This window comes from Amblyomma maculatum, unplaced genomic scaffold, assembly GCF_055883805.1.
Source record: "Amblyomma maculatum isolate TAMU_Amacu unplaced genomic scaffold, ASM5588380v1 scaffold_13, whole genome shotgun sequence".
Classification (NCBI taxonomy): domain Eukaryota; kingdom Metazoa; phylum Arthropoda; class Arachnida; order Ixodida; family Ixodidae; genus Amblyomma; species Amblyomma maculatum.
Window position 1 is genome coordinate 20,547,049 of NW_028146738.1, and position 20,120 is coordinate 20,567,168.

At 48.2% G+C, this 20,120-nt stretch overlaps 1 protein-coding gene across 4 annotated transcripts in view; it reads left to right on the forward strand.

The window, feature by feature from the left end:
* LOC146172315 (monocarboxylate transporter 11-like) overlaps nt 1-19,858 on the forward strand; it is a 47,365-nt gene extending 27,507 nt beyond the window's left edge. For 3 of the 4 annotated variants that reach the window (XM_084586078.1, XM_084586077.1, XM_084586079.1), the window contains exons 3-7: nt 1,462-1,605; nt 2,606-2,907; nt 3,781-3,864; nt 7,570-8,032; nt 16,771-19,857. In XM_084586078.1, the coding sequence (XP_084442204.1) occupies nt 1,462-1,605; nt 2,606-2,907; nt 3,781-3,864; nt 7,570-8,032; nt 16,771-16,922 (1,145 nt within the window). In that variant the 3' untranslated portion in view covers nt 16,923-19,857. Of the gene's footprint in view, nt 1-1,461; nt 1,606-2,605; nt 2,908-3,780; nt 3,865-7,569; nt 8,033-16,770 lie in introns of all 4 variants that reach the window. The other variant, XM_084586080.1, reaches the window with a different exon arrangement.
* The last annotated feature ends 262 nt before the right edge of the window (nt 19,859-20,120 follow it).

Here is a 20,120-nt window from a genome sequence, read left to right on the forward strand (position 1 = left end):
GGCATGCTATTGAAATATGTATGCGTAAATGTGTGTGTTGTTTCCGAATACCGTTTTTGTCGTGTTATCGCTGCCTGCAAATTTGTTTTGACATAGAGGGCAATACATTCAATAATAAATATAACTATGCCGGAAGGGTGAGGCATGCTGAATTGTTTTTATATCAGAATCAGAATTTATTCAACACAGTGACTGAATACAAAGATTTTGGTAAATACAGGAGGATGTCCCAAAGCCAATGGCTGCACAGGGGACCTCCTTTTACAAGCATGCAAAACAAAAATGATTAAGTAAGGCATGTTGAATTGTTTTTATATCAGAATCAGAATTTATTCAACGCAATGACTGAATACAAAGATTTTGGTAAATACAGGAGGAGGTCCCAAAGCCAATGGCTGCACAGGAGACCTCCTTTTTACAAGCGTGCAAAACAAAAATGATTAAGTACAAACAACAAAATTGTTTGATAAGTAGCGCTGTGGGAAGAGGAAAACAAAAACGGAAAAGCGTACAGTTCATGGATAATGAGCTCTGGAAGGGGAGTATAGTTGGATAGGAGAAGGCGTTATATATCTATTTGTGCTCACCTCTGCGCAACCCCCCCCCCCCCCCCCCCCCTCCCACACGCACACGCGCGCGCGCACCTTGCGCTTTATGGCCCTGTGCGCGCGGAACCACGTTTCTTGCTCCATTGCGCAAGTGATCGGCCTGTTGAGACGTTGAGCCAGATTTTTGGCCTAAAAATGTATATTAAAGAGACTCATATCACTTGGATGATAGAGTCATCGTTGCGTCAACTTGAAGGAAGAAAAGCAAGGGGGCGCGGCCTCATCAGTTAAAATAAAAGCGACCATGACTGAAGAATTTTTTTTTTCCGGTTTTCCTCCGCAAGTGTCATGGCAGTCACCGGGTCTCGTTTCCCACTTAATGCGAGCAATTATACTTCTAGTTTTGTCATTTGCCCCCTGTGCACGAGATGTTTCATCGCCGATGTCCTAGATTGAAGCCACATCCAAACTACTCTGCTTTCGCGCCGGGTAGTTTCAAACGCCACACAGCTATTTCTTTCTAACTTCTTCGTTTATTTCTTCACGCATTCTAAAATAACGAGACTGTGTGGCTCACACGAGACTGGCCCTATTTAAGAAGAGACGCGACTTGATATTAAAACTAACAGACATGCTTCGAACTGTGCTGACCCCCGAAGCAGTCCTCCGGAGCGCCACCTGCGAACTACAAACTAAAGCCTTCATTCAACTTTTGTTTCCTTCTTTAGATTTTGAAATTCGTTAAATGGCTCTCGGGGCAGGCTGGATGTTCGAGACTACTAATCAGTCCAAGCTATGTTTGCATGTGTTTGACTGACTGCTGAAAATTGTTCACCTTCAGGTTAGACGCGGAGAATTTCACCTCACGGAGGGATGATCACGATCTCACTTCAGTCTTGTCTGCGGTGCACAGGTGTTTTGTACGGAGGGCTGGCCCAGTGGTTCAACGAACAGAAACTTATGCTCGCCGCCTCGATCATCATGTCTTCGACCTTGTTCGCAAGCTACTTCATCGTGGACATCACAGTTCTGACCGTGGTTCTGGGCGTGATTCACGGTAAGGGCGGCATGATCCTTGCGACTTGGTACAGCGCTGTCGTCACCCCGGTGCATATGTTGTTACACGCTGTGAAGGCGGAGGTTTCGAGCTCAGCCGAGCATTCATATCTTAACGCAGGAGCTTTACTTGTTGCATGAAAGAAACTGCAATTACTGTCAATTCAGTCGAGCACGAGATGCGAGCCATAGACTCTATCTTTGAAGTAAAATTTTCAAGACTTTTAAGTAATTTTGGCTCTCGTTATACAAAAAAAAATGATAATATTTTCTCGTTTGCGTCAGTGTTCTTGCGTTACCGAGCCAACGATGTGAGGGAACTTGTTCAGCAAATGTTATTCTGCAGCAAGCATGTCCTAGGCTGTCCCGTCCTTCCACGTTGCTGACTGTATCTCCTATAGTCTTTGTGTGCGTGTCCAATGCGAAAGCCAAATGGTATCTGCTCAGTATTCTGTGCCAAAAACACGAAGGACCTAAAGGAGGCATCTGAGGGCGCAAAAGTAGAAAATTACGCTTTATATGTAATGACACATTGCAGGTTGCTAACAGACACCACCTAATGATTTTGCTGCTATTTGTTTAATGAAGTTTTCTATTGTATTCTTTTCTAGTTTGACTGCAAACTTCTTCGTCACAAGAAGGTTACTTAAAACTCCTGACCGTGCAGATATATCAGTTTTTCATACGGCAAAATGGAATATCCAATAACGGCAGAATTTCGCGGCAAAAAAGAAAAAGAAAAATAATAGTAAACTCTGAAATATTCACTCGGAATTTGCCCAAAGTTAAACCCAAACTGCTGAATGCTACCTATGAGGCACACAGTACATGGCTTCTGACAACCAACCTGGACCATTCATTAACGTGCACCAGCCGAGATATCAATACACGAGTGGCTCCGCACTTCACCTTCTTCTATATTTCTTTTTCTTCCTCGTGAGCACGTTTAGAGGCGTTCTCGTGGTCCTTGTGACGATCTGTGTCGGCACTGCTGTGCGCAGGTCTAGGCGTGGCAGCGGTGGGCGTGGTGGTGGGCGCCCTGCTGTCGCAGTACTTCATCAAGTACCGGGCCACGGCGTTCGCGCTCATGTCAGTCACGCTGAGCCTAACGGGCGTTGTGTTTCCCCCAATGGCGGCGTACTTCGTCGCTGAATACGGCTACTCCACGTCGCTGTTGCTGCTGGGTGCCGTGTCGTTGCACCTCTTCCTCTGCTGCCTACCGCTGGCGCCGGAGCCGTGGCAACGGGAGCCGCCGGCGCCGCCGCAGCGGCCCGCCACGGTGACCGCCCCCAAGAACCCCGTGGTACGAGCACACGCTGCTGGTTCACTGGTGCTAGCACGCTTTGTGTTCACGGAGCGACAGATGGTTAAACAGCGGGGACGTACTAGCGTTTTCGCGGTGACGGTGTGAGCAGAGAAGGAAGGGGGGGGCTACACATTCATTACACGTAAAGCGTCTTGTAACCTCAGGTGGTCCGGCTAGCTACCACGGCCGTGGCTAGTGAAATCTTGTCATTTAATTTAGTGTTTGATTTAACAAGGCAACCACAGCCGAAAACAAGATAACAGAAGATAATTAAGTTAAAGTTTTGGTATGTGTGTGATTGTAAGCTGTTTCATTTGTAACTCTTTCCATCAGAGGAACAATAGCGACGTCTTTGGATCACCAAATACGGTGGCGAAGGCAGTTAGGGCGCATTCGGGCTAGAAGACGGTTGCGCGTCTAGCTCCCTTTTCCCTCCTACTCAAGCCCCAACCGAGACAGTTCCAGCTTGGGAGAGTTACGTGCGTGCTCCGAGCACTTTGATGGTAGACAATGGACGGGCAAAAACTGAATACATGTGCCCAAAGGAGCACTGAAATGGGTCGAGGGTAAGACAGGCCGATGGTGCTGATAAATATGAATTGCAAGACATTTTAAAGGTGACATGAGCAGTCATGAGCAACGATCCATTTCCAGTAAAGTACATGAGTATTAATTTGTCCCCCGAAGAGCACAACGCTATTGTGCTCTTCCATTGCGGTTGGTCAAATACTAAAGAGATTCACACAATGCATACAGCCACTACGCTTTTGAGAACATGTGTCAGCGCCCTTATCATGTGTAGATTATTTTCTCTTAAGTGCTCGTTTTGCTCCTGTTTTGGAAAGAATGAAATTACTCTCTCTCACGCAGGTGCGGGAAAATACGAACGGTCACATCCCAGCGCAAGACGAAAACAAACAAAATACTCGCAAATGGACAACCGTACTGAAAAAGGTAAGCAGATGCAACTTTGTTCCGGTCCTCTATATTTATCTAATTCAGCCCTCAAAAACAGTTTGGCTATACAGTTCTGCTGTTGTTTATTTTTTTCTTTATCCCGAAAGCAATTCCTCATTCGTGTATACACGCTTTATGCCCCTTCCTAGGCGGTGTAATTGTGACTAGTTTTTTTTTTTTTCGCACAGTTATACTCTAAGTCTGAAATGAATAAAAAAGAAAGATGAACGATTCTCGGAAATTTGACGCAGCTCTTCAAGTATTTTTGCTTTTTCGATATCATGAGGTAAAAAAAAAAATGGCAGAGTCGTATTTGTATGGGCAGTTAGACCCTGCTTTATATTATCCCAACTAACTGGCAGTCGATCATTTCCAGTTCTTGCTTGCTATAAAGGAGGCGCCGCCGCCATCTTTCGTCGACCTCATCCGAAGCGTGGGCGACATGGGGTATTTCGCTTCTGCGCAAGCATATTTAATCAAGGACAATTTGCGCATCCCTCAAGTTTTGCCATTAAGAGTTTGAAGTGACCCTCGTCTGTGGCTCCCCTTTTGGATTTACGTTCGCGTACGTGCTTTTCGCTACTCGCTTAACCACCGATTCTCCCTGAATCTGTGCCTCCATTACCTCGCACATACTCATGTCATAAATCATTTCAAACGTACATAGCGTGTAATGTTCAGCCACCAATCGTGTGAGAGACAGCCCAACACTGATATAAAGTCCCGCTTTGACTAATACTGCTGTCACACGGGCACGGCTGAACTCCTTTTAACTCCCTTCAACCAAGGTAGTCTTTATCTCAATCGAGATACGCGCCGTGTCACACGGCAGTCCTTTAAGAAAGGAAGTTTAAGGAAGTTCCTAGCGTAAGGAGTTCTGATCATCTCCCTCGAGCAGGTAAAGGGAGTACTCTGGTTCCCTGTGAGCTTCAGTGCAAGTGTTAAAAAACGCATATGCATTAATTTTGAGTTTATAACTAATTTTAATACTGTAGCACAACGCAAAAATTGGAAAAAAGTAAATGTGCAAATACCCAAGCATGCACGTAAGAATTTCGGAAGCACATTGTGGCCAGTAGAACAGACAAACCCGATATGCTAGTAAAAGTAACAGCGCATTCCTTTCACATGAATGAAGGTACATTTATATTTTAAAGTCAATTCAAACTGTTGAAAAGAAAGCAGCTAAAAATTATTTTACATGTTTTTTAACTTGGTTATTTTATATGCATACACAAAACGAACAGCGCCTAATGGGACCCCGACGGCGTCTCGGAGAAGCTGGTTCTTAGCCGTGTGACACGGCGACAACTTCTTTAGGGCTGAACTCCCTCCGTAGTCCTTTATGGAAAAGAAGTTCGAGGGAGTTGGGACTTGCCCGTGTGACAGAAGTATAAGGCGTCCAAACGTCAATGGTTGCACGCCCGATTCGGAATCCAAACTTCACGGGTTATATTCCCACTTCACGTTCCCATTTGGCAGCTGCCGAGTTGGGAGCTGATCGCGCGGGTATAGCATGTCTATGCCGCACCTGTAAACCATGGGACCTGCAAACTCTCACATTCCGGAGCTATGCTTGTGATTTTTAAGGCGGAAGCCGTTAATGATTCATTGTCAAGGTCATCTGCCGTTAGCAGAAACTGTCACAGCTTTCGGGCCTCCTGATTGGTCTCATCCGTGTCGTGACGTGACGTGAATGTAGTATGTGTAGTTCGAGAGGTGTAGCCATGGAGTACTGTGACTGCACTACAAAATTAAGTAGAAATAAGTCTGGGTGCTCCCATTAGTGTGCAACGTTCGGTAGGCTAGGGCTGCCCCCTCTTCTGTCTGCAGTTTACATACGTTTGACCATCATCAAAAACGAGGATGTTCAACGTTTCATGTTGCGGACTAGCGAAGTAAAGTTGCTTGCGTATGCGGGTGGTTTAGCGGTCCTTACTGCGAATCAGGATAGCATACGTGGAGCCGTTGTGTGTATTAAAGACTTCGCGGAAACAACCGGAAGCAAAGTGAACTGGGCACAGTGCCTGGGACCTTAGCACGGCGGTTCGCCATCGACGTACCTCTGATCCTTTTTCAAATGTGTACTGGGTAACTACTCCCTGAAAATATTTAGGAGTCCCATTAAACTCCTTTTGAGACAACGGTGCATATTGGAAAGAGTAGGTGAGCAGAAAGGTGGGGAGGGGAGCAGTTATCTATCTTTGCGAGAGCCCCAGTGTGAAACTTGTTCTGTTTAAAACCTCTAGTACATCATGCAAATTTTGCACTGTTCCAGAGCTAATCTACAGAAGATACATCGCATTTTAGCTGCCTTTATTATGGCATCGAGTTGGGAGTGGAATACTCCAAAATAATTTCAACCACCTGGGGACATTTGACCTCCACTAATATCACAGCATCAGCGCCCCCGTTCGAACTATGCAGCCTCCATACGAACGCTGTTCTTGGTGGTACCAATTCAAGTAGGAGTGGCACGAGCGGGCGCCAGATTTGATGGCCCGCCACACTGTGTGCAGTCGCTAAATTTAGCGCGTCACCTCCATTTTCCGGGTTCCTCCTCTATGGCAGCTCCTTCTCTCTTCTTTGAATCCCTTCTTCCATCCTTTCTTTACCGCACGGGTCAGGTGTCCACCCAAAAGTGTGACAGATACTGCGCATTTCCTTTATTCTGAACCAATTTATCATTTTACTAATAAACATAGAAACCACGTCAGTTTACTACAGTGATCTCAAGATCTGTTCGCAATCGTTACAACATGAAATAACTCAGTAAAGTGAGCATTGAAACCAGCATTGTAGCTATCGTTCAAAATTCGGGTCAGCAGCGTCGAGTCCATTTATAAATTCGTCTCACAAGATGTTTGCAGCACTGCGAAAGGTAAGAGGATCTTGGTCCATTCAGGATCACAGGCACTATAGGTAATTGTGCTTCTAAATGCCTCTCGTCCTTGCGCACCAAAATAAATAATTGTGCTCTTATGGTCCCCGCCATCAATTCGGGGGCCGCGACGCGCGTAGGACCACAATTCCCTATTGTAGGGCTCATGATCCTGATTGGACCAGGTCGCCCCAGTCTTTCACGGTGCTGTAAACAGCTCGTGAGACGAAGTATAGTTTTTTTGTCGTAGTCTGGCAATACAGAAAAAAAAAAAAAACTTCGTGGCCGTTGCGCTGCGGGCCCGCCTGCATGCTGAGGGCCTGCGTTCAGACCTACATTGGTGACAAGTTTATTTCATTGCGTTACTTCTATTTCCTGAAAAAAAAGAACCCTTAGAGGAACCCCCTCGCGAATTTTGACTTCATCTCGACCCCTCTTTCGTTAGCTCTATTTTTAATTTGGGGCATTTTGAAATCCCACGCAATGTCATGATTGTTACGTCATTACTCTGTGGGCCAATCAGAATTCTTCCCCTTCACCATTTACGGTTGCGGCCTCTTTTCGGCAGAACGAGCTGTGCACGCTGTAGCGCAATACTGCACGCGCACCAAAAATACTGGAGCACAGGCTGGTGCCGAAAGAGTGGCTACTGCCAAAGAGTGGCTACTATTGTAGTAAATAGTGCTATGCGAAATGGTCATCCCGAGCACTTTCTTCAAGTCGGTGTAACCTTCACTATGACCTCGCGTAGATATGCTACAGAGAGCTAGTTGCAGGCTTATACTAAAACGTCCACTGCGTCGCGGATGCTGCGGTTTCAGGTGCGGCCGTTCCTGCAAGGCATCTTCCCCATCTGCTGCACGACGAACGCGTGTGGCTGCTTCGCGATTTTCACGTACACGCTGACCATTGTGGACTTCGCGCACGACTGTGGATTCCAGGGTTACCAGGCAGCCATGCTGATGACGGCAATGTCCGTGGGCTGGGCAGTAGCGAGTGTGTTGTTAGCACCGGCTGTAGACGCAGGACTCACCACCAAGGAAACGGTGGTATTTACGAGCTTCGTCGTGCAAGGCCTTGGTTTCATCTTCATGGGGCTGCTGGGCGACCACTACGCGTGGCTGGTGACCGGCAGTGTTCTGGTTGGCTGGGGCCAGGGCAGCCGAGGCTTCCTACTCTTCGTGTTCGTGCCCGAGCGCTTCCCCAAAGGCCAAGTGCCGGTGGCCTTTGCGCTCATGAGCCTGTCATGCACGCTGCCCTTCTTCGCCCGGGCGCCCATCATCGGTAAGCGAACAGTACTATCACCCATGTAAGAGGTGTTAAGGGTCATACACGGGTCATACAACCGCAGCCTTCCGGCCACTTCAAACTGCCACATTCTATTAGCATATCTTTCCGCGCACATCTGAGTTGCATGCCTCAGGAGCCGATTAAGTAGAATAAAAAAATTACGGCCGATTTGCATAGTTCATCAAATGCGAATTAGGTGCGTAGTACGTACTGCTTATCCCTGATATACCTTTTCATTGCTTGCAGTCGCGCAGCTCGTTGTCCTGGAGTTTCTACCTCACGTTTGTTCCTCTTCGCTTCGGCATCCGTTTCAGGACAACGCTCGGTGTCCTGAGCAATTTCCTGAGCACGCTCGGCACGTTTCCTCATTATTTGTGCTTCTAGATTCTTGCTCCGTTTAGCTGCAATATCAGAATCAGTAGACTCGCGATCCCACTGCCTTCGTAACCGTCGCACTTCGAGCACGGCGAACCTGCGCCGCAGTGCCAGACGGCCTGGCTTTGTCCATTGCGATGCGAATCAAACGCTCGGCGCAGCCGCGTGCTCTGCTTTCCTTATACCATCTTAAGAAATCAGCAAAAACAGGCACAATGTAACCCTTTACAATGCACTGCTCTGCGGCTGAAATGTCTGGGGTGGGATCATAGGGAGAGAGAAAGAGAGGAAATTCGCTTGAAGGCGAGCGCTAGTTAAGACTGTTTCACATGCTAACGAAAACGCTAGCAATTTCTGCCACGGCGACGCAAAAACCTGTTTTCAGCTGTCGCGGCGGCTGCTCAAGCGGCGAGAACGACGCAGTTCCAACAGGTTGGGAAATTTTGGCTTTGCCGCTGCTGCTCGCCGCCGAGTACGCTCAATCGCTTGCATGTGAACCAGCCAAGGCGCGGAGGTGAGCACAAGCTGCTTCACGACGCAGCGAGCAGCTCGGAGCCGAGATCCAGGGAGCACCGCGTGTGAACGTCTGCTATCCGTGAAGGCTGAGGATTGACTGATGCAAGGGGAGAGATGTCGAAGTTGACGCGTGAGCGACACACGACTGCTCACTCCGGAGTAACACACACTTGTGCAACGCTGCCAAGTGATGGCCGCCACGCCCGCAACAACACACCCCTATTTCACGGTCTTACTCTCTGCAACAACACACCCCTATTTCACTGTCTTACTCTCTCACTAAGTGCATCTAAGCGGCCGCTGCCCCCCGCCCCTTAGGGTTAAGTCGCGTGATGCAGGCATTGCCACTTTCCCTTCCTCTTCAAGTTCACGGAGAGACGGATGGACAGAGAGAGAGAGAGAGAGAAAGGGCGGCTTCTGCCGCAGCTGTGCGGCCGCTCCGCCTCCTCAATTCTGAGCTGCGCGACGCGCGCGTCGCCACCTCCTCTTTCTCCACTTCAAGTTCACGAAAAGAAAATGAGCGGCTTCGGACAGACATCGGCGAAATTCGTTATTGCGGCTAGCAGTGCTACGCACTAAAAACCTCCGCTAGAACCACAGAGCGAAATCTTTCCTTCTTTTCTTCTTACTACTTTAGCAGTTTAGCAGTAGTAAGAAACGTAATTTTGGACACCTATTAAGCGTGCGAAAATCCGCTGCCTGCCTGCCACTGTGTCTGTCTGTGTGTCTCCTTGTCTTTCCCAGCCTGTCCGCCTCTTTTCCCTGCTTTCGCATCCCTGCTTTCTGTTCCTGTTTGCCTGCATGTCTGCATGCATCTCTCCCTGTGTCTGCCTGTCCGTCCTTGTCTGTCGCCTCCCTGCCTGCCTGTCTTTGCATATGTTTGTCTTCCTGTATGTCCATGTCTGTTGCGTGCCCCTCGCCCATTGGTTGCCTGCCCGTTTGCCCGCCTCCTGTCTGTCCGTCCGTTCCTCTACTCTCGATGCACCCCCACTCCACCTATCACCCACACAACTGTCGGCATCTTTAAAGATTCTCCACCCAGCAGAAACCCACGATGAAAGCAAATTCAAAGGTGCAATGAGAAGAGATTAATGTGAGAGCGAAACGTATACCACTGCCACACTGCACCTTACACATATTTGTCTCATTGCATCGCATAATCAGCTGAGCATTTCTTTCTTTATGTACGACTGAAGCCTGCATCACATCAGTAGACGTCGCCACGAGTCATTAGCCAGCTTCCCGAATGAGACAGAGGCCGGAAGTGCCGACATCTGTGCCAGATATTTAGTTGACCTTTCCAGCCTCCGCGCTATTACAGCTGCTTAAATTTTCAACTGATAATTATACACGCAGCAAGCCAAATGACTGAGATTAAGCCTCCACACAGTCTGCGTCTGCGCGATCAGGTCAGTATTGACGGCAGACGCAGCATAGAGCGCCTGTTATGATAGCTCCCTCTTTTCATGGCAAGAAGGAAGTGGCACTCACATTTTTTGACACAGTAGCGCTTCAAATTCAAATGTCAACGATCGCGGAAACGTATTGTTTATACTTACCACAATAATGTAAATATACGAAATTAAATTCTGCTTCTGCATTCGTCTGCCATGAACATGCGAATTACCTGGAAACTCTAACAGTTTCAAATACCCGGCATTCATAAATATGCTCATATATCCTGGATGAATGTTGTTCAGGTGGTGGTCAGCTGAAGCCTTATGCCAATAATGGCCGCGTTTGGGCGAGTTGTTTTACCGTGTTAATCGTGAAGTCCTTGTATTTCTTTGCGCTTTCACGATCAAGCCTTATGACGTTTCTTATGTAGGAAACCATCATGGCTGAGTAAAGTAAAAAGTTGGACTAGTTGGGCTCGTTGGTAACGATACATCTGGGCGCGTTGTGACACGTTTAAAGACTCGTTTTTTCTTAATGCAATAGAAATGTGGAATCCGTTACCAAGTGAAGTTATCACCATTGCTAACCCTGATGTCTTTTTCCAGAAAGTTGAACGCTTTTTCGCCAATGAAAATGATGTTATTTGACTATCGACGATTTCTAGTTCCATTGTGTTGCTTTTTGTTTGTACTGTTGATATGTACGAGTGACTTGACCCACTCCTGTATGAGCCTGAAGAAGGCTTACAGTGTTAATAAAAAAAAAATGCGCACATAAAATCCGAACACACAGAGAGTGCAGGGCGGACAATAGCGCACTAGCAGCTGATGCGTGGTCGAAGAAACACCTCTCAGCACTACGTATATGCTCACTGAGAGAGGGGTGTTCGACCAAGCATTAGTCGCGAGTGCGCTCTTGTCCGTCCTGTTCTCTCTGTTTGTGTTTTATGTGCACCTTTATAGATGGACGATCATGGTAGCTGCAATACTTCAACGTGTGACAGTGGATTGACAGCAGAAGAACCGCTCATCGTAGATAAATTGTCAATCGACTATTCAATGCAGAGAGCTACTAGGTCTTCCGATGCGTTAAAATCCACTGTGTATGATCTTTTAAGCAACCAAGCATACACAGACTGTTTTCCTCATTCAATTTGGCGGCTTTGCAATTTACGCATTACTCTGTTTGGGTGTTTTGGAGCTATCTCCGGCTGGAATAAAATCCTGCCCGAGCAATTTCTAACTCGAAAAGTGTCCTCCCCGTATTACCTGAAGACCAAGCGTACATTTGTTTCCAAAGGCCGGTCAATAAGAATTAATGAAGGGCCACCTTGAAATAATATATATATATATATATATATATATATATATATATATATATATATATATATATATATATATATATATATATATATATATATATATATATACCACTTCTAAGTGGTAAAAGACGGTATATCTACGAAAAGGTTCTGGCAAATCGCAAGGACTGTGGCCAAGAATAGGTGCCGCGGGGTGGTGTCATTTTGCGACATAACAACGCGTCTGTTCACACAGCCGCGTTGTGTTCATTGTGTTTCAGAGTCCACTGAACTTACAATTAAGGTTCGTCTCCATTATGGTGCCCACACTTCGCACTGGGGGGTTAGCTCTTTCCTAAACAGTAAAATTATCGCATGCGAGCTAAAACAAAAAGTTGTCAAACTCTGAAAAGGCTGTTCAGGCCAACAAGAGTGAGTTTTAAGCATTGGAAGCAAATCAGAGATAATACTAAACTCCAGAAAGATTCACAAAAATGCAAATGTGCCCGCCTCAGCAAGAGGAGGCGATGGAAAGCGACGCAGAGCCTAGCATGAAAAACAAACTAGAAGCTATGATGAGGAAGATACAGGAATCCATTCCCTCCATAGTATCACGACAGACAGCGAAAGCGATGACGATTCGCAAGTATGCTAAACAAGGAGACCCACGAATCCCGTAACTCACAACATGCGTAGGGTGATCAGTGAGGGTGAGAAGCTGCAGCAGCTCCCCCTCCAGAATAACAATCTTCAGGTACAACATGGCGGGACGAACTAAGGAGAGTCCTATAATTTTAACACAGTGGAATAGTCGAGGCTTTAAATCAAAGACTAAGAGAGCGGACCTTAGGATGCACCTTTCCACGTACGAGCATACTCCGGCAGTGGTGGCCGTACAGGAGCCAGGCGGGAACGCGAGCCTCACAAACTACAAAACGTTCCAACTCGACACCCTAACATGCATCTTCGTGCACAAAAATTTCACAGCAAATCTGATAGATCTGGAATTACAAGCCAGCTTTTCATACGTGATGGTGACTCTCCTGCCCATAAAAAAGGATGATCCGCCGCTCCACATTCGTGTACTGCCCACCTAAAGCAAAAAATGTAACCTTCTCCACACTCCTGAGTAGGGCTGTCAGGGAAGCGGGACGAGATCCGTTACTAGTGTTAGGAGATTTCAATGCGCAGAGCCTCTGATGGGGCTACAACCGAGAGGACATACGAGGACGGAAGCTAGCGGAGGCAGCGTCCACATTAGGCCTAACCCTACACACCGACCCGGCGTACCCCACGCGAATTGGGAACTCGGCGCAGAGGGACACTTGTCCGGACTTAACTTTTTCAAAAAACGCGAGGCGAGTGGAGTGGACGAATACGGAGGAAACATTCGGTAGTGACCACTGTCTGATCAACATAACGATCCGCACTAAACCCCTTACCAGGCCGACGGGGCAGACTAGGATGCCGGACTGGGCAAAATTTAGAAAAGAATATAATGTTAGTTCTATCCAGGAGCAGGGATACCAAGCCTGGACCAAACAGCTGCTGACCAGTCTCCGTTCGACGGAAACGCGGGTAAAGCTCTCTGAGGCGGTGACGGATGTGGACACCCACCTCCTCCACCTCTGGCAAGCCAGACGCAGCATGGTTAAAAGATGTCGCAGGCAGAAACATAACCGCAAGCTAAAAACCCGGATCGCGGCGATAACAAAAGAGGCGGCAGAATACGGGGCGCAACTCGCGGACGCTAACTGGGTAGAGAGGTGCGACGCGGCAGCTAGGCAGATGTCTGGCAAAAACATATGGCGTCTCTTCCGAGCTCTCACAGATCCAAACCAGACGCGCACCGAGTCGCAGAAACACCTGCAGAGAGCAACACACGCGTTTCAAGGAAATACGGCCCAGTTAGCGCTGAAGCTCCGAGACCAGTACTTGAGCACGACCCAAGACCCAAGGGGAGAAGCTTACAGGTACAGTGGAGACGAAAATGTTGAGCTAGATGAACCTTTCAAACTATACGAGCTCAAGGCAGCCCTAGCGAGAATGAAACGTGGGACCGCGCCAGGAAGGGATGGGATCACGGTAAAACTCCTAGCAAACCTACCAGACCACGCATACCAATCCCTGCTAGAACACTTCAATTCTATCTGGACGGGCGAAGTTCCTCTTCCCACCGAATGGAAGACGGCACTCATAACTTTCATCCCAAAGGCAGGCAAAGCCATAGATACGGACAACCTCAGGCCCATTTCTCTCACGTCGTGCGTAGGCAAATTGATGGAAACAATGGTCAGAGACAGACTTTCCGAGTATCTTGAAAATAAGCGAGTCTTCGCCGACTCGATGTATGGCTTCAGGTCAAATAAATCGGCTCAGGACGTCCTGCTACAGCTTAGCAGAGAAATATTGAATCCAATTGAACATCCGAACGGGGATAAGATATTGCTGGCCCTAGATATGAAGGGAGCCTTCGATAATGTGACGCACGAGGCCATCCTGACACACCTTTCGGAGACGGGGCGTGGAAAGAACGCGTTCGAGTATATAAAACGCTTCCTCTCAGACAGACAGGCCTACGTGAGGATCCAGAACGCAGACCACAGTCCCTTTCTATTAGGTACGAGAGGTACACCACAGGGAGCGGTGCTATCCCCGCTTCTTTTCAACATGGCAATGAAAAATCTCCCGGTCCACCTGGAGAAAGTCTCGGGTGTGCAGTACGCGCTGTACGCGGACGACATCTCCATATGGGCCACGCAGGGCTCTCTCGGAGAAATGGAGGCCAGCTTGCAGGAGGCAGCCACCGCTGTAAATGAGTACGCACAAAAATGCGGTCTTCAGTGCTCACCAAAAAAATCCGAATTCGTCCATATTCGTCCCTCCAAAAAATGCACAGACAAGATAGAATTGCGACTTGGATCAGAACCAATACCCGAGAGAGAGGAAATTAGAGTACTGGGCCTTTTCATTCACCAGCGTAAGCTAGCGACGACCACGCTCGACAAGCTAAAAAAGGTGGGAGACCAGGTGGGCCGAATGGTCCGCAGAGTCTCAAACAAAAAAGGGGGACTGAGAAGCAAAGATGCTCTACGGCTGGCCAATGCCTTTGTAACAAGCAGAATCCTGTACTCGACCCCCTATCTCCACCTCAAGAAACATGACGAGAACATCCTCGAGGTGATCACGCGCAAAATAGCGAAGAAGGCCCTCGACCTCCCTATAACCACGTCGAACCTGAGACTCCAAGGTCTGGGTATGACGAACTCGTTCGAGGAGCTGAGAGAAGCCCACCTCACGAGTCAATACACGCGACTATCGCAGACACCGTCGGGGCGTCGCCTATTAACCCGTCTACACATACAATAACGACTGTAACCGAGGAAAGAGTAAGGCTTCCCCAAGAGTGGCGATACGCCCTGCACGTAAAACCACTCCCCACTAATATGTCCAAGAACGACCACGAGGGTAGGCGCATGGCCAGGGCAGAGGCCTTAGCTCATCACTACGAAGGGAAACCCGGAGTGTACTATGCGGACGCGTCCGGCTCGCACCAAGGCGGGTGGTACACAGTGGCAGTGACCCACGAGTCCAGAACGGTAAACGGGCTCACATTTAAAGCCCGAAGCGTAACACAGGCAGAGGAGGTCGCCATCGCGTCAGCAGCAACACATTCCGATTCCAAAACAATCATAACGGACTCGCGAGGGGCGTGTAGGAACTTTCAACAGGGCTGGGTCCCGTACCTGGCCTACCGGCTACTAAAAAACAGCTCGGACCTGACCTACCGACTACTTCAAAACAGCTCGTACGTGGAAAGTCCATCCCGCCGCTTCATAGTCTGTGCTCCGGCCCATTCTGGGCTAGAAGGAAACGAGGCAGCAGATGCCGCCGCCCGCGCGCTTTCTAACCGGGCAACCTCGTCTCCTTCCTCCTCAGAAGAATTTACACCAGCCTACACTTTCAGAGAAATTACGCAGCTGTACTAAAACAGGCACAATATTTACCCCCCCCCCCCCCCCGTGTAAAGGGTTAAAAAGAGCGGAGGAACGCGTGTTTCTTCGCCTCCTTACGAATACTATGACGTGCCCGGCGTCACTTAAACACTTTGACAGTGCCTTCTCCGGGGAGTGCCCACACTGCGGGGAAATGTCCTCGGACCTTTACCACATGGTGTGAGCGTGCCCCTCCAACCCTGCCTTTGCACCTAACCAAAACACCACCCGGGAGGACTGGGAGGCGACCCTACTCGCCTGTTCCGACCTGAAAGCCCAAAAGGCCTTGGTCAAAAGAGCAATGGCGGCAGCGGAAGCCACTGGGGTCCCGTACTAGGGACTCCACCTAGTGTTTGTGAGGGGAAGGGCACTAAGCCTGACCCCAGAGCAACCTTCATGTAACTCCATATTTTATTAAACGTTTTCACCACCACCCACATTTTCACAGGAAGTTTTGCGAAAACTTCATGCTCAAAACTAGCTAGTTTATAATATTTAACGTTCCAAAGTGACTCAGGCTAAAGGGAGATAATTTCGGCGAGCTTGACTGTTTTTTAACGTGCACGCGTACACTGCGCAGTACGCGTGCACCTTGCGTTGCGCCTCAATCGAAACGCAGTCATTGAGGCCGGCTTCAAACCCGGGACTTTAGGCTTAGTAGTCGAGTGCCCTAGCTACGGAGCCACCGCGGCGGAGTCATGCTGATACTGTTTTACTGATTTTTTTGTTGTTGTTGTCAATCCCACGGCTTGCGCGGTGTCTTTGGTACGAGTAATAATGGAGCATCTTAACGACACGTTACGATGCATGTATGTAAAAACATCAAAAAGGAGGTCTGAAAGGTTTCTCTCTTTTTTTCGAAGTAAAAAGCACACTGAACTCATGGTAGGTGCTGACACCTGAATATGTTGTGTCGTTCGTCTGGCGTTCGGAAGCTCCGGAGAGTGGGTGAAACTGCCCATCTTAGCCATTGGCGCTTTGGAGAGCAGAAATGTTTGCTTCAGCTAATGGCATCGGCGTCAGCTTTGGTCATACGCGCAGTGAGCTCTACAGTTCCACAGTCGCACTATTTTTTGCCTCGAATGGGCTGCCAGAGTGCACTTTTCATCGCCATGTGGCGTTCGTTGACGGAAGGTTTATTTGTGCAGGTTACGTGCGGGACACGCTGGGCAGCTACGTCATGCTCATGGTGGGTTTGGCTGTCATGCAAGTGGTGCTGGCCGTGGTCTGGGGCGTCCTGGCCCTGCTCAAGTGGCGGCACCGGACGGCCAAACTGCGCATCGCTCTGCCGTTCGCCTGACAGCGCCGCACGGACTCTTTAGCGAAAGCACTGCGGCCGTTACACGTGCAGATCTCCTAAGGCGATACAAGCTGAAGCTCAGGGGATTCCCGTGCATGAAGAAAAAACGTTGCAGCTATAGGACGGGAAGATGAAAAAAAAAACAGTTCCCGGCACAATAGACTGCAGTCCTCCGATGCATGACCCGTCATTAGTTTCACATTTATTTCATAAAACTGCTACAAGAAGCGCGGGGCGCAACTAATTATTTTGCATCTTCAACCTAGGTCCGGCATATTAAATAATAAAAACTCCGCTGTTCCTTGTTTTTTTTTTTTTTTTTCACGCAACGGCGAAGCGGCAAATTCCCAGGCACGTGCATGCCGATAAAATACGGGCACATATAAACTCACCATATGTCCACTCACCGCACAGGACATGTATAAAATCCTTACCGCAACGCAAGCAGGACACCAAGTCACGCAATTAAATATGTAATTAAACCCTTCGCTTCACGGTTTATCATCCGCGTCTTCTCCTTGCCCGTTAATTCCCCTCTCCGGTCATTCGATCAGGCTCGTTCACGGTTCTTCACCTTTGTCCAATGTGCGTGCAGCGCGGACTCAATTGTTTTCTGAATCTGGACCTCGTTCACAAGACCAGGAGAGGGGGTTCATTTTACATACGATCATGTTGCTTTCCGTCACAGCGCAGAGGTTCTACCCACGATCCGAGCAGGAGAGCCACTGCGTTAAACGAAATGCTCTTCATACCGTGCGTTGCCGCCACGAACCGCTTTAACGCTTCGTCACGGCAGGCACGGATTCATAAGCCATGAAGGAACACCGCGAGCGAGCCCCTTCGGTCTTCTGAATGGAGTTTTATGCAGCCTGTGGTTTTGGGTTTCTGTTTGTTTTTTTCTGCACGGACACTGTGAGATGATGTATTGACAAATGCATTTGTCCGAACAGACGGCCGTTTCTTCCCAGTGATCGGCTATCAAGTGGCATCAGGTCTTCTACAACGAGCGCTTGGCTGCGTGGCATCTTGCACGGGGACCAAAAGAGACCGTGATGTTTTCATCCGCAAGTGCACCGTGAACGAAGAGAATTGTTCTCGAGAAAACGCAGCTTCCAAAGAGCTTGCATAGCCGGTCACAAAACTGAAGCCCGGGATTTGGAAGTTATCGTGGATAAGACCATGCCATGCAACGTCAAGGCAACTGATACGGGACGCTGACGGCGCGAAATCGGAAGTATCGACAAAAGGTCTTAATAAACTGAACCCTTACGTGCGACATCTGCTGGTATCCAAGAGTTTCGCTATATTTGTGGCCTTTGAAGGCGCTTTCAGGACTATCTATGTTTCAAAGACCTTGTGTAATTAAGACTTTGAACTGGCACATCTGTTGATAATGTTGCTGTTGCATTTCATGGTTTATAGTACCCCATGTATTCGGAATCACATAAGGTCACAAAAACAGAGGCATCAGGTAGATAACTCCATAAAGTTTTTAATGCTACTGTTTCTTTCACGTATGGCCATGATTGCAAATTGACAATGGTTCTTTTCATTTGTTGCTAGACAAAGGCCCGTCATAGTTCTAGTTTCTCTTGGATACATCCCACTCTTCGACTCTGAAACAACTCCTGCACCCTGCGACCGACAGTGCACAATGCGCAGTACTTACGTTTTAATACAGCCAGTCAATTTCTCAACCTCAAGAGCACTCGGTGATTCAGACCTGTGGGACGAAGACACTGAGACCGAGAAAACTCCCCCAGTGTTACAACCCCCCTGCCAATCCTTCCTCACCCCCTTTTTCACCTCCACGTCCCCGGATATTGAGGAGTGTTTCACAAGAGTAAAGGAAACATAATATAGCGTCTATAACACCCTCCCCCACCAATTTTCAAAACAAGTTTCTACGATGCCTGTGCGCCGCAGCCCCCCCCCCCCCCCCCCTGCACTTCTTCATCCGCCACCCCTTTTCGTCAGCATTAGATGGCCCAATCTGCGCTGGCCGGCGTAATCCAGGAGGCACACGCTGACCATAGTCGTAATAACATGTATATATGGCACATTCTACTTTCTAAATAATCTTTCTATTGGGAACCAGGCCATTATGAGCACTATTTTGTCGAAACGTTCAGCCTGTAGGAATGCTACTGGGATGCTCTAGTTTGAATTAACAAAGAAGTGAAGACACTGTCATCGCACCATTTTCACTTGACAGGGCGCTGACCTCAGTTAACAGTGTTATTGTTTTTTTTTTTGTAGCTGCTGTATAAAAAGGCGATGCTTGTCCAGTGGCAAAGAATCAAAAGATCGAATTGAACGCGTGGAATTATCTGCAGAAGCATCCTGTGGAGGAAACTTCGGTGTGGACTTGTTATGTGAGAGTCCGCGCTACGTTACAACCGAAAGCCTCGCAGAGCTCCACACAGAGCTATAGTCATGAAAGCTCTGCTAACCAGTGTGTGTTGCTGGACAAGTTTATTTGACTTTTCTAAGTTTTCAACAGCTTTCTTGTGCTCCTTGTCCTGCGCAGGATGCGGCTAAAAGTTCCGCTTGACGAAAACTATAAGCGTCAGATTGCACTACAGCTTTAAAGTAGTCCTGCCTGTATGGCGACTGAGCATAAAACGGCCGCCAGCCCAAAGATTCTCATTGCTACAACAGTGTATGTACATATGAGAGATTCGCAGCAGAACCAACAGCAACACAATGCCTTCACTAAGAGCGTATTTGGTGTATCGAGTACTACTAAAAAGAAACTTTCTGTAACTTACGCTACGATAATCCCTTCGTCTGTGTATCAAGCATGTGTGTTTAAAGTCCATGAAGTGGTCCACGAAGAAATCATGTTTCGAATGTTCCTATAATGTAGAATGTAAAAAATAATAAAACACTGAGGCAGACTCTGCGCTGTATTTTTTTATTAAACGGCAATGGATTTGATTCGTCTTGACCGCGTGTCTAAATCCAGCGATGACATGCGGGCTGCAAGGAATCCGTGCAGGCCGGTGACGTCGTCGGACACGCCTCGGAGTCTGTAACGTTCGGCTCTTGAGAATCGGCACGATTTCAACGGACGCACCGACGAAATGGAAAGACGCCCTTATGTGTCCAATCTGCGTCTTTGCATTTCGTCTGTACTTTAGCCCTTCCTCTGTCGGGCGTTTCTGGCCGTGACGCACCCCCAGTGTCGGCTTGGTT